Source organism: Diadema antillarum, unplaced genomic scaffold, assembly GCF_040938485.1.
Source record: "Diadema antillarum isolate AM-2024a unplaced genomic scaffold, OU_Dant_1.0 scf00000044, whole genome shotgun sequence".
NCBI lineage: Eukaryota > Metazoa > Echinodermata > Echinoidea > Diadematoida > Diadematidae > Diadema > Diadema antillarum.
In genome coordinates this window covers 455,761-469,232 of record NW_027270933.1, presented here as the reverse complement: position 1 = coordinate 469,232, position 13,472 = coordinate 455,761, and the positions used below count along the sequence as shown (strand labels likewise).

The window sequence follows — 13,472 nt, the reverse complement described above, 5'->3', positions numbered from 1 at the left end:
AAAAAAACAAAATGACTGTACTCAATATGCGTTCTGCCATTCTGTTTAAAATGCGTCTTTCCGAGACGGTCGCTGCTTCTAGGAAACAGAAAACGATGTGAGCATGGCATTGTGTATGACTGCATTATGCAAGAGGTAAGATAACTCCATTATTTTTTTTTTTTTTTTTTTGATTGACGATAATAGTTTCTTCCCATTATTGTAAGTTGTATTTTCCATTATAATGAACAGAAATATACGCGGTGAAATACATGTTATCACGGCTATACAGCTGCCTCTCTCTTGTTGCATTACTCAACAGGTTGTTACATCATGTTCTTTCCCTCTCCTAACTACTGTATTGCCTCTGGTTTATATTCCGGCAGTACTGAGTGTACAGTGCTAGTGTCGCACTTTAAATAGCATGCCGACGCAGCATCATTCTGCTGCGGCTTGTATAGGCTCTATGACGTGGACAATTGATGCGCGCAATTCATTTTTACGTTTTTCAAGATTTTGCGCGACTGCAAAGTGACGTCACCAATAAGAATGCGCGCGCATCGCGTTGATTGTTTACTATACTTCAGCATCGCACTACGACGTCCTGATACTCTTTGTAATCACTACATCTGAAATTGCAACTGATGAAAGTGCAGACATTGTAAGTTACACGAGTAGAGCACTAAAATTAAGAAAAAGGCAGGACTGGACTACAGGAAAGAACTGAGTTTGACAAGGAAGAGAAATATGGCAGCCGTGAAACAAGAGAAGAGTGTTCTGACCAATCCCGAGCCCTACCATACGCCAGGGTGAGGAATATTCTCATCTTTTTTCCTTCTTGTGGCATTCTATTCAATAGACATACAGTAGTAACCGCCATACAAAATGTGAATGAAGGAATAACGCAGCAGATGAGATTATGAATACGATACGAATCATGTTTACATCCAGGAGCCGAAAAGTACCGCAAAGATTCTTATTGAAGACGGTAAACAGACATAGTTGTTCTCCCTCCCCCCCCCCCTTTTTTTTTTTTAGAATTCAATGTTAATGAAGGGCTGATGCAATTTTACGATGGAATCCCCCTCCCCCTTTTCCCCCACTATGTTAAGGATTGGATTTGTTCATTCTAGTCACGTTCACAGACGTCGTCTCCCTTTTTTCTTCTTCTTCTTCTTCTTTTTGCAGGTATTGCGGATTTTGCCCCCAATTCAAGTTCCAGATCGGCGAAACGTTTGGCCGTACCACCACCCGGCTTCTCACTGATCCCAAGGTCCCTAAGTCCGACCGCACTCTTCTCTCTGATCTCAAACCCCCGAAACCCGGTTACCCAGGTGAGCCCAAGACCTTTACCTGTCTAGTAGCAACAAGGAGGAAGGACTATTCGTCATTTTATAGGAGTGGTGCTGTCATATATAGCGCTACATGTATGCCCAAAACACTGTAATTCAATTATGAGAAAAACATGACAAAAAAAAAACGGACTTGAAATGAAAGTTACATCGTACATTATATGAATGTCAATGAATAATCTCGGTATCAGCTTTCGCGTGGTCAGGCTTTTCGCTAACGTCACTTATTTCAACCATTACATCTAATTATTAACGGAAGGGGAAGTATAGGATGAAAGTGTGAATGGATGGAGAATAAAATGCAAAATCGGCAGAAGAAAGAAGCCGAGTATATAGTCGAAGAAACTGGAGAAGAAGGAAAAACAAGATGAGAGTGTGAATGAAGGTGAAGAATAGTAAAGAATGAGAAGAGGACGGGGAGCGAGAAATATAATACATTCAGGCGGAATCGTATGATAGCAAGAGTTGGATCAGAATAAGTAGAGCCGGGGGAAAAGATGCGAGGAAAATAAATCCGAAATAAATGAAGTCGTGTTTTTATCTTTTCGATCATGCAATGTGTATGAAGAACTGTCAATTATGGGCGGTAATCAGGTGAATCTACAATGATTTGAACAACACAATGGGATTCTGGTGAGGAAGTAACATGTTTATACATGTACTGATGAAAGTTGATAACTAATCATTAATTTTCTGGTCTTCTACCGCCCTGTTTCTGTTAATACCTGTTCCTCATCTGTCCTCTGTTGTGGTGGATACTTTGGAGGTATGTTTACCTCGTACGATATATAAATCTTTGTTCCATTCTTTCTTTCTCAAAATTATTGTTACAAGATCGTGAGATCTCTGCCGGGCGCCCAGCACTGCTTCAAAGTCGGAAGGCCAGCTTCGGGGACCAGAAATTCACCGAACAGATGGTCCCTGGGTACACAGGTCAGTGTGTATATAAGCTGTCTGTCTGTTTGTCTGTCTGTCTGTTTTGCTGTACTAATGTTCCTCCAGGGGGTGCATCGATGGAATTCTCGTAAACACAGTTTTGTTTTTGTTTTTGTTTTTCTGTTCACTTCCCTGTTCTGGTATCACATTAAGTAGGGAAAAATATCAGCTAAATAAATCTAAGACTTGTCATGTTGTTGCTGCTGTCGTTCTAAGAGATGATTTTCTTCAACATTACAGGAATTAAGAGATAGATAGATAGAGAGAGAGAGAGAGAGAGAGAGAGAGATGGACTTTGACAGACATGAATAAGGATGACTTATTTTGGTTGTCTGTGGGATTGTGCGTGACAGCTGTAAAGGTATTGTTTACATTGGAAGCAGTGATTAAAAAAAAATCGAGTTTGATGCCGAGGCATATGTGTAGGTCAGTTGTTTCACAAAACATAGTACCAGATAAAAAAAAATCGCAATAAAGCCTATAAGGAGATATCACTATTTTTTACAATGAACTAACATAACTGTAGACGGTTTGTGCTAGAATCATTTGTTCTAACTATTGTTCACATTTTGCATATTTAACAATGTGTAACATTGATTATGCTGACAAGCATGTTAACGCTATTTTATTGTTTCTATACCTGACTCACATTTTAGAATTATTTTGAAGCACAAAAGCTGGGTTTTTGTTCCATCTGCCAACGGTAAATTATTACTTTAAATAATGTGTAAATAGTGTATATTTTACTTTCGCATTATCACGTCTTGATGTAATCATCACATCGACTGGATCAGCTCTCGCTACGCTAAGAGGAACAATGCAAATAAATATAGGGACAATACAAGTATTGACCAGCACTATATGGTGTAGGTTTATTGTTTGCAAAGTGTAAGAGCGAAATGTACATTGTACGTGTCCTATGCCTGCGTAGGCAGAGTTGTGTTATGGTTAATTTCTCAACAGGAAGAGCTCAATAGATCCATAGTTTAATTCTTTATTCGTGTAAAAAAGCGTTATGGATATTGTCTTGTATTACTTTATATGTAAATATAATTATTTAAATTGATTTTTGTTAAGTGTATTTAAAGGTACTGTATTCCATTGGGAACAGTAATGTGAAAAAAAAAATGCTCGAGATATCATATTTGATGCATATGTGTAGGTCAGTTGTATCACGAGACATTCTGCTATGACAGTACTGTATGATAAGATTTTGCAATAAAGCCTCAAATATAAGGAGATAGCTCTGTTTTTCTCAATGAACCATAACTGTAGACGTTTTTTGTAGTATAGAAACATTTTTATCGTAACTATTGTTCACATTTTGTATATATAAAACAATACTTAACATTTATTATATAATTGATGAACGTTTTTACATTGATGGTCTCAGTCCCTAACTCACATTTTAGAACTATTTTGAAGCACTAAACTGGGGTTTTGTTTCATTCTGCATGCAAATGCTAAATAATGTCTTTCTTTAGTGGGCATCTCCAAATTACGTAATCATACACTGTGAACAGGGAAGAAAGTAAACCGTGATCATGGTGATAGCATATTTCTTAAGCACAGCAGCCACGCTGCATGCTCCCCATTCATTTTTCGTTGTTACAATAATAATGATGCGAACCGCCCTGACCAGCATCATAACTCCGGGAACGAATGATAGTTCGGTCACAATAATGGTTCACATTTTAGTATATATTTTTTCTTTTTTTATCACAAAGGCATACCCCGCTTTTCTTATTTGGTACCATTAAATCGTCCGGTCTTATCTTCTATCCGTTCTCCATTTCTTTTTCACAAACACTGATTACTCGGGGATTACAGCCAAACAAACTTGCTTTCATTTAGGTCCCGTCATATTTCTCTTTGTTCAACCCCATTTCCATTTCGACCAGTTATCATTGCAATTGCTGTGTTATAACCATGTATATTGTTTGTTTTTGCACATTGTTTACAAGGTAAAAGACTTGAATTATTATTTCTGATGTAATATTCATATTAAAATGAGGAGTATGAAAATAAATTGATTGAATTGTATTGAATTTACTTAATCGCAGGGTACATACCGAAATCGCAACACTTCTATGGTAATCGCTACGCCGTGATCTGTCACGACGCAGTGTCCAACTTTGAAAGCGACCAGCAGGTGGAGAGGAAGAAGAAAGACGACATGAAGACCATCCAGTGCATTCAGGCGGGAAAACTGGACGCCTCACAATCTCCAGAGGTGAGACCACACCTTATGTTAATGATGATTAAAGCAAAGCTTTAATTAATGTAATTTTAAAAAATAATGATGAGAATTATAAGAATAGTATTACTATCATCATCATCTCGAGCAATATTGCAGTGATACTGATAAAAATAGATAGTTACCGCCGTTGTTATTCAATCACGCGAAGGAAGAAGGGAGAGAGAGAGAGAAATGTTAAAAGCAAAAAACAAAAAACAAAACAAAAAACAAAAAGGAGACATGACTACAAATAGAGGACTATATCTTCACTGGATGACGGACGCAAGGCAATGAGCAAAATACTGAATTCCATTTAGCACAGTCTTTTGCCGGTAAATTTTTGAAAAAGAGAAAAGTTGGTTACATCGTATTATATGGTGAATGAGGTTGAAAGTTACACGGTGAGTACTGCGACGACGACGAGTTTATTAGCATTGACGGTGGATATTATGATGAGCATGATATCAATGTTAGTGATAATGACGATGATGATGATTGTGATAACGACGAAGGCAAAAACTTATTTTGGCGATAATGATTATTAATAGCGAAGTCAGAAGAGATAACTGAAAAAGGTTTTGTTTTGTTTTGTGTGTTTTTTTTTTTTACACAAGACAGTGATGCAACCAAGTAATAAAGTTGATTGTCTTCCGTTATTTTTCTTTCAGGGAGCGTCGTTCAAACCCACTCGAACCTCTCCTCTCAGCAAAGTACCCGGAGCAAAGAGCGGTCGCTTCAATTTCACGTCCAAGAAGAAGACGGAGCACTCGCTCTCCCCGTACTACATGAGCGATTCAAACCCGCAGAAGTTTTTCATGTCAGGTAATTTTAAGAGAAAGTATGTCAATGCAATCACGACAATGCATTGTCTTAGATTGTCAGTGACATATTGTACACAAGATCGTTGCCTTCAATTTTATAGAGAGATTAACGACATCTGGGTTTTTAGGCATGGAAATAAAGGAAAAAATGATAGCACAAAGATCTTGCGAAGGGTTATTCTGTAATGAAGATTCGCATCTTCGTGTAACCTACAGTTATAGTTTAAGGGATGGTATCGTTTTTGTTAAGATTGGGATTCAGGTTTCAACTTCGTGCGAAATAATTAAAGAGCGCTTATTATGAAATATTAACGTGCATACAATTCTGAGGTGAATTAGAATTTGATGAAAATCTGTTTTGAAATGGCTGAGATATCCAAAGACATGGCCAAACAAAGTTGTCCTATATGGCACCATCTCAACCAAAACTATGTTTTTTTTTTAACTCTGCCCCCCCCCCTTAGAAAGGTTCGTTGTGTGTACATGCAAATGACTGTGTATTTGTGTGAATTGTGTACACCTGTATATGTATTGTATACACATATCTACTTATTCCTATCTTTATCTCTCCTTCTCCCCCTATTCCTCTCGTATCTCTGCTCCACATCTCTTCCGTATTGATACTTACGTTGAGAATCACTCTCACAACGTTATCTTTTCCCCATATTTCTGCAAATTCTGAATGGAGAAATATGAAATTTGTATCCATACTTTTGTACAGTTAGACGAATTTTTCTGTGAATTTGATGTTATTTTGATGATGTTTAAAGAAGAATGTGGGTTACGGGGCTTTGGAAGGGTCGGTTGAGAGTGCTATATGTAGGGTATATAAGTCATATGTGATAACTCAGCCATCAGAATGAAATTTTGTTATGAAATGTAAAAACAGTGATTTAATTATATTCGGGGTTGTGCAATCACATTTCGAAATACCTTTTATTTATCAGTCATGTAAACCTGATGTTTTGTGTATGATGTTTTGTAGTTTTAATGGAGTAGAGGCAAATCAGTCGTCACAGTATTTTTTGTGTAATTCTGTTTGTTATGACAAATGCGGAATATGTTCTTATCTTGCATAATGCTCAACTTATTGATTTCTGTAATTATGATATTTTCCCACTTATTTCTATCACACGTGTAAATGCTTTATTCTGTAATTGTCTGAATGTTTGAATTTGTATGTACATATCTTATGTTATCACACGCAATTTAGCCCTTGGGCTACGAGATGTGATATGAATAAATAAACCTTTCAATAAAACTATACCACCCCTTTTTGTGACCTCTTGTGACCTTCTGTGGGCATCGTATTTGCTTCCAATCGGATGTACACTGTATGTATATTGGCTTTTAACCAAGTTCGGGGCCAACTTCGTGCGAAAATGAAAATTGCCTTTGACATGATACACGTGACCCATCGATCCGTCATGTCTCCTTAGCCACTCGTTTCCGACTTCCTTCTTTCTAATACGTGTTTGTTATTTTGCGCGTTCATGCTTGAACTCCTTGGACATTTGGGGGCACGACATCAATACTTACGTACATACAATCAGGACCAAAACATCGGTTTCACTTTTGGACTTTAAGTGGGCGAAAGTTCGCCAGACAAGATCTCTGGCGCTACCACAGAGATTCTCTTTAAGTATCACTATAGGCGCTATACAATGATCACAATATGAATCGGATTACATATTGAATGAGTCTCCGTCTACACCACCAAGTCGTATAATTTTTTTTGTTTTGAATTGTCTATTCGTGGTTTTCATTCTCTGTCTCTGTCTCTGTTTGTTTTGTTTTTGATAACATGGTGTTGTGGATTGGGGAGGGGCAGGCACCGAGGTCGGGAGTGGTTAATTGATGTTGTGCCGTACCAACGCTAGTGATGATCGTAATTGCCCATGCACAAACTGTTTACAATATTTGTGATATCGTGCGTGTGCAAGAAACTGTTAAATTGTACGGTGATTTGCCCATTATATCTGTTTCATGAAGCTTAACATTACAGACTACGATTAAAAAAAATTAAAAAAAAAAAACACGATCAAGTTAATGATAATGATAGAGGAGTGGCTGCGGTGGGCCCGACAGAGTTAGCAGATAAAATTGTAGACGTAGGCCTATATAACCTTCTGTAAAACTTTGAATTTGCATTTTTTTTTTCCTGTGGTGAAGCATTAATGACAGAAAGCGCCATATGCTGTGGAATTAATATTCCGGTTTGCTTCACGTCGCACGTCATTCCCATGTGACTTTGTGGAAACAGTTTGATGAGTCGTAATTTCAAATCTGCTTGAATATTCCCCTTCCCCATACCATCCAGACCATCCTTTTCATGGCATATCCTGGGTATCCCAGTGGGGCGCTGTGGCATAGTGGATACGATTCCCGACTCCCACTCGGAGGACCCGAGTTCAATTCCCGTCTAGTGCTTACGTCCTTGGACTAGATGTTTTTACCCACCACGTCCCTCGACCCAGGTGTATATAAATGGGTAGCCTACCCGGCAACGCCAGGGTAATGATAATGGCAGGGCCCTCTGGTAGCAGTGACTACAATGGAGAGGCAACCTTGATAAAGAAGACCTTATCATTATATTATCATTTTTAAGTTTGGGGGTGGAGGAGAGGCTGCTATTAGTGATTTCAACCGTAACTCTGATGCTGCTGGGAATGATAGTCCTTATTGTCTTTACAACATCCATGAAAATGCAGGTTACACTGGCTTTGTCCCCAATGCACGTGGATTGACGGGAATGGGCTACCCGATGCTCACAAATCGCGCCCTCATCGCCTTCGCCGACGATCCCAACCCCCGTATGGCCAGACTCCGTTCTCACGCTGCGCCAGCTGCCCCTGGTACTAAGGGGGTTGAGTGCAAGGCTTCGCCCGCCGCCAAACTACCGCCGGTGAAGGAGAAGATCTTGGAGGATATGAGAAAGCTGTGTGGGCGACAGCTACCTGTCATCTATCCGGTCGACTCTGGCCTGGTGCCACACTACACCGGTCACATACCAGGTGAGCACATAGGCCACATGTTTCTGTGGCCAGTTTTTCTATGGACCCCATCTTACTATGCCGTTTGGCTTTGTATTTCATTTTGACTTTGTTTCTCTCCCAGGGAGGTGGTACCTCCTCTCCTCTCTATTTCTGTACTCCTGTTTTGTTTTCCCCCCTTTTTGTTTAGTTTGTGTTGTGTGTTTAGAACGGCTTCAATGTCAAAACTAAAAAAAAAAAAATATATATATATATATTAGAAAATAGTTAATACTCTTTTAGAAACCACCATGCACACAAAATTAGCTCAGTTGACCCTTGGCCTTAAATACTATAAAGGCATACTTTAAAATCAACCTGTGTTTGTTTGTTTATATGTGTGTTGTTATTGGTTTTTCTTGGGGGGGGGGGGAGGGGGTGAGTTTAGTGAGACAGGGTATTATGGATTTGTTTGCTTCACTTTTGCATCACACAAGCTTCAGTGACACGTTGTCCGACATCTGTTTATGAAGACGTTGAGTTGTAATTGTAAATGTTATTGTTTCTTTTGCAATTCTATTGGGTTTGTTCCTTTGCTTGGTTGTTTGTTGTTTGTTTTTGTCGGGGTTTTTCTCTGTTGTTGTTGTTGTTGTTGTTGTTGTTGTTGTTGTTGTTGTTGTTGTTGTTGTTGTTGTTGTTGTTGTTGTTCACCGAGACCTGGAGCCCTGTGTTGTAAGAATAGCAATGTACTGTATGTGATTCCACTCAGTAATAAGAAAATGATACACGACTTTCTTGTAATGAGACGAAAGCACTCTGAATTTTCAAATTACCATGATCCTATTGTGTTAGTTTCATCGTGACCCCATGGAACAATCATTATCACTAGTTCTGAGTGTTGTTACTTTCTTACATTTTTATGCTTCCAGGTCAAAAATTCCGATATGGCACCACGTTTGGGCACAGCACGAGGAACGCCAAACGTGACGCACCTAAGCCCAGCACCAAAAGTTCGAACAGAGCAGCTTAGGTTGTTGTTGATCTACATTTTCCATCGCTTACTCTCTAATGTTAATACACGTAATTAAGTCCTGTATTCACTTATGATAGTATGTGCATTCTAGCCGTCTTCGAGCTGAAAACTGCCGCTTTACAGTGTATTTGCTTTTGCAATATTTACAAAAATTTGTTGTATATCAAACAGAATAAATGGTGAAAATAATAATTTAAGAGACTGTATCTGGCAGGTTAGATGAATTTAGGTTTATCCTAGTCACTATGGCAACTCACTAGCACACAGTCATAAAAGCATGCTGATATTAAAGTCACCAGTTCTCTTGCACACAACATGGCACACCCAATGTTTCCATATGATTGATTCCATTGAATAAATGACGCCCCCCCCCCCCCTCAAAAAAAAAAAAAAAAATCTGGAATTTCCAGATGTAACATAATTATCATCTTCATTTTTAAATGTCATTATGCATGTACCTCTGGCATTCCCAGGCTGATAGTTGAATGCCAGTTGCAGACCAGCCTGTGTAGCCTAGTGATGAGGTTATGATATGTGTGGTTGTATGCATTCGTGTAATACATATTATAATATATATATATATATATATATATATATATATATATATATATATATATGTAATGATAATATGTTTTATAATCTGAAAATCTGAAATCTTGGTGGTCTGATATCAAGTTTTACTGAGCGCAACTAATGTTGGCCCCTTATTTTTTTAGAGTCAAACTTAGCGTGAATATAATGTTTGAAAACGAGGTATCACATAAGGAGATATTTTTCTTTCTCCCCCCCCCCCCCCCCCTATAAGGGAAATATTTGAGTAGCCATTACAGTTTTGTTTTTGTTTTTGTTTTTGTTTTTTTGTTTTTTTGTTTTTTTTTTTGGGGGGGGGGGGGTTCTTCTTCTTCTTTTTCTGTACAATCATTCTGATGCTTCAAGACTACTAGTATTCCAGAATGGACTTCCAAAATATAATTATATTACATAGTATGTAATATTATTTATAAACCAGTGGTAAAACACATTTGTTTTTCCAAGCAAACTTTGATTTACTTTTTAATCTAGCTTTAGTTTAAGAGCATATAAAGATTAAATACATGGTAACCAAAGAAAAGTCAAATATGCATAACGACATCAGGGCAAAACAAACATGCAAAATCACAGACAATAAGTCATTTTTCACGCAAGGACGGAATATACTTTATTGCTCTTCGTATAGAATATTCTGTGCATAACTATAAAATCAACACATTCAGAATCACAAAGCAAATAGTCTTGGATGCAGTAAAAAATTAATTCAATGGATTGAAATGTATACTTAAAGAAAGAATAAGGTAGCATTTCAGAAGATTAATGAAAAGAGAGAGATGTACTATTGCAAATGAATCATGCAATTTGAGCAGAATTGTGCACAGTTTATGTCTATCATAATTTCACATCATCTTGACACAAGTCATGTAGTACATGACATAATCACATTTCTTGGGTTCACAAACTCTGAATGTTGTTTCAATAACGTTAAAGCTGGGACAAAAATCGTTTCATCGTCATGTTTACATGGTCTTAATGATTGAATATGATGGGGCAGCACCCATCACATGCCGATTTACAAAGTATATATTGGTAGTACATTATACACTTCCTTTGTGTCCAAGGACGGGTGACAGGAAAAAAAAATATATATATTTTTTTTTTGTAGACAGTTCACACAGTGACCGAACTATTCTAGCACAGCATTTGCTGTATGATCTACAGTACTCTTTCTTTTTAATATTTTTCATATATATAATGCACAATTTCACATAATTACCTACCATTTACCCCACTCATTGTACAGCATAATAGAATGCAGCCAGTATGTAGCATAATTGTACATTTACTCACTTTGAACCATCTACAGTGCTTGCTCTTTTCTTTTCTTTTTTCCTATCATACTCATTCAAAAAAAAAAAAAAATGCATCGCACTGGAAGGAGAGAAGTCATGCCAGCAAAAGTATCCCGAAATATATTATGTCACGCCTTTCAAAACAGCAAAGCAGGAAAACTTTTTTTCTGATTACAATATACAAAAGGCATTTACACTGTATACTGGGAAATAGCATGAGTGATTTCAGTAAATAACTGTTAAACAAATGCAAACTACAACTATTACGGTACACAAAGCATGTGCCTTTGGTCAACCAGATGATAGTTACAAAGCATGTTTTGCCAATTATCCAGACGGAGTTCTACTTTCAAAAGACCACTTCCATGTGCATTCAAATCTCCTGCGTATTCCCCCCCCCCCCAAAAAAAAAAAAAAAAAAAAAAGGAAAAAGGTTTACCATGACTTCCTCTTAAGGCTTTTCGGAGACTTGCCTGGCCTCGTGACAGCAGTGTTCACAACTCACATTCCGGTGGATTCAGACATGCAAACTTTTGTGTGCATGTAAAAGTGAGAAAAAAAACAGCTCGCTCTGTTATGTGGATGAAAGATGCATACAGTACATTTCAATATATATTTACAAATTGATTGTAGTTTGGGGTTTGTAAGTGCACTGAAGAGAGCCATTGAATCACATTTGTTCCTTGAAGTGAACACGAAGGACAGAACACCCCAGCATAACATAACAAGGTTTATATCTAAATGCTATCACAAAGCGTGTACCTGATTATGGATTTTGTGTCCATAGGTCTTCATGCAGTTAAGATTACTAACAAATTCATATACCTTAATCAAATATTGGCAAACCAAAAGGCAAACTAAAAATAATTTTAAAAAAAATTATTTCAATTAAATGAAACTTTTTTGTACCCAAACATTTCATGCACTGAAATATCTTAAGTACTTTCAAATGAACTGAACTGCTAATAGAAAAGTGCAATGTGTCTGAACATACAAAAGTGTACAATATTTATATCGAATTCCAATGTATGGATTTGCATTCAACATGAAACCTGCCTATTCTGTTAGCATGAAAGCGTTGCAACTAATGGATAATATGTGACTGTGCATCACAAAACAAAAAGTCGTACCGCTTGATTTTGCCTGAGGACTCAATCAAGGTGAATCGGGTCAACCTACACTAGTCAACATTCAGTTTTCTATATTTTCTGAAAGACCTTTTTGTTTTCTACATTATACTTAAGTTTCATAGTTGATCCAGTGGTTTACATCCTGTGTTTTGTCCCTTTCAACTCACAGCTATAGCACGGCTTGAAAAGATAAGCGCTTGAATAGACCTTGTACTTCAGAGCCTCTTTTCTCTGTTCACACTTATCCAGAGTGTGTGCTTTCTTTCTAATACAGTCAAACCTGTCTATAGCGGCCACCCAAGGGAGACGGAGAAAGTGGCCGTTATAGACAGGTGGCCGCTATAGACAGGTAATCCAACTTTGTGTGCATTGCTTACATGTACATGTATCATCGTTGCATCCTTACATGTACATGTACAGTGTATGTGTATACGTATGCATACACCGTGTGTTTCATGCATTTAACCATGCCGGTGTATATGAAATGGTTGCACAGTAGCATGTTTATTGTCGTGAAGAATCGTGCATTATTATGGCTGAATGAGGGATGAATGCAGCGGTGGCGATCACTGAACGTTGCTCGCACGGCTACCAAACAGAAAAATACGCTGAATTATCGGCTTGGCTACGGCTCCATTGGGTTTTTGGCCGCTATAGACAGGTTAATATCTCCCGCGGGAAACACAATTTGTGGCCGCTGGCCGCGTTAGAGAGGTGGCCGCTATACACAGGGTCTTTAACAGGGCTTTTCTCTAGGGGGGATTTTGCAGTGGCCGCTATAGACAGGTGGCCGCTATAGACAGGTGGCCGCTAAGGCAGGTTTGACTGTATTTAGAAAGGTTAGGAGAGTCCATTTGAATTAAGTTATACATCATTTTAAAGCTTAGAGTCTGCTCTTTCAGAATCTACCTTTAACTACAAAAATCCATGTCTGGCAACTTTTTGTTGGTTTTGTGGTGCAGGGTCACATATGTGATCGAGAAGCAAACAAGGCACAGAACCCATGAACACGTAAATACGTAAGGTCACCAAAAGGCACATTTGTGGTAACTGAAGAGATCTGTCTTATCTGTTCTTACACAAGTTCCTCCATGACTTCAAAGGATATTTAACCCTATTCTAACTGG

At 38.0% G+C, this 13,472-nt stretch overlaps 1 protein-coding gene across 1 annotated transcript; it reads left to right on the top strand.

Annotated features, from left to right (window-relative positions):
* Nucleotides 1–726: 726 nt before the first annotated feature.
* LOC139713613 (ciliary microtubule inner protein 2B-like) lies at nucleotides 727–9,329 on the top strand. The gene is made up of 7 exons (XM_071625323.1): nucleotides 727–788; nucleotides 1,168–1,313; nucleotides 2,166–2,264; nucleotides 4,331–4,500; nucleotides 5,175–5,328; nucleotides 8,039–8,341; nucleotides 9,229–9,329. The coding sequence occupies exons 1-7, from the start codon at nucleotides 727–729 to the stop codon at nucleotides 9,327–9,329; spliced, it is 1,035 nt and encodes a 344-aa protein (XP_071481424.1).
* Nucleotides 9,330–13,472: the final 4,143 nt, after the last annotated feature.

What these genes read in the sequence shown, in the direction of transcription:
- LOC139713613 (XM_071625323.1), top strand. Translation starts at nt 727, where the DNA reads ATGGCAGCCGTGAAACAAGAGAAGAGTGTTCTGACCAATCCCGAGCCC. An exon ending in CCCGAAACCCGGTTACCCAG is followed by an intron (nt 1,314 to 2,165) that starts GTGAGCCCAAGA and finishes TATTGTTACAAG; the next exon opens with ATCGTGAGATCTCTGCCGGG. An exon ending in ACGCCTCACAATCTCCAGAG is followed by an intron (nt 4,501 to 5,174) that starts GTGAGACCACAC and finishes TTTTTCTTTCAG; the next exon opens with GGAGCGTCGTTCAAACCCAC.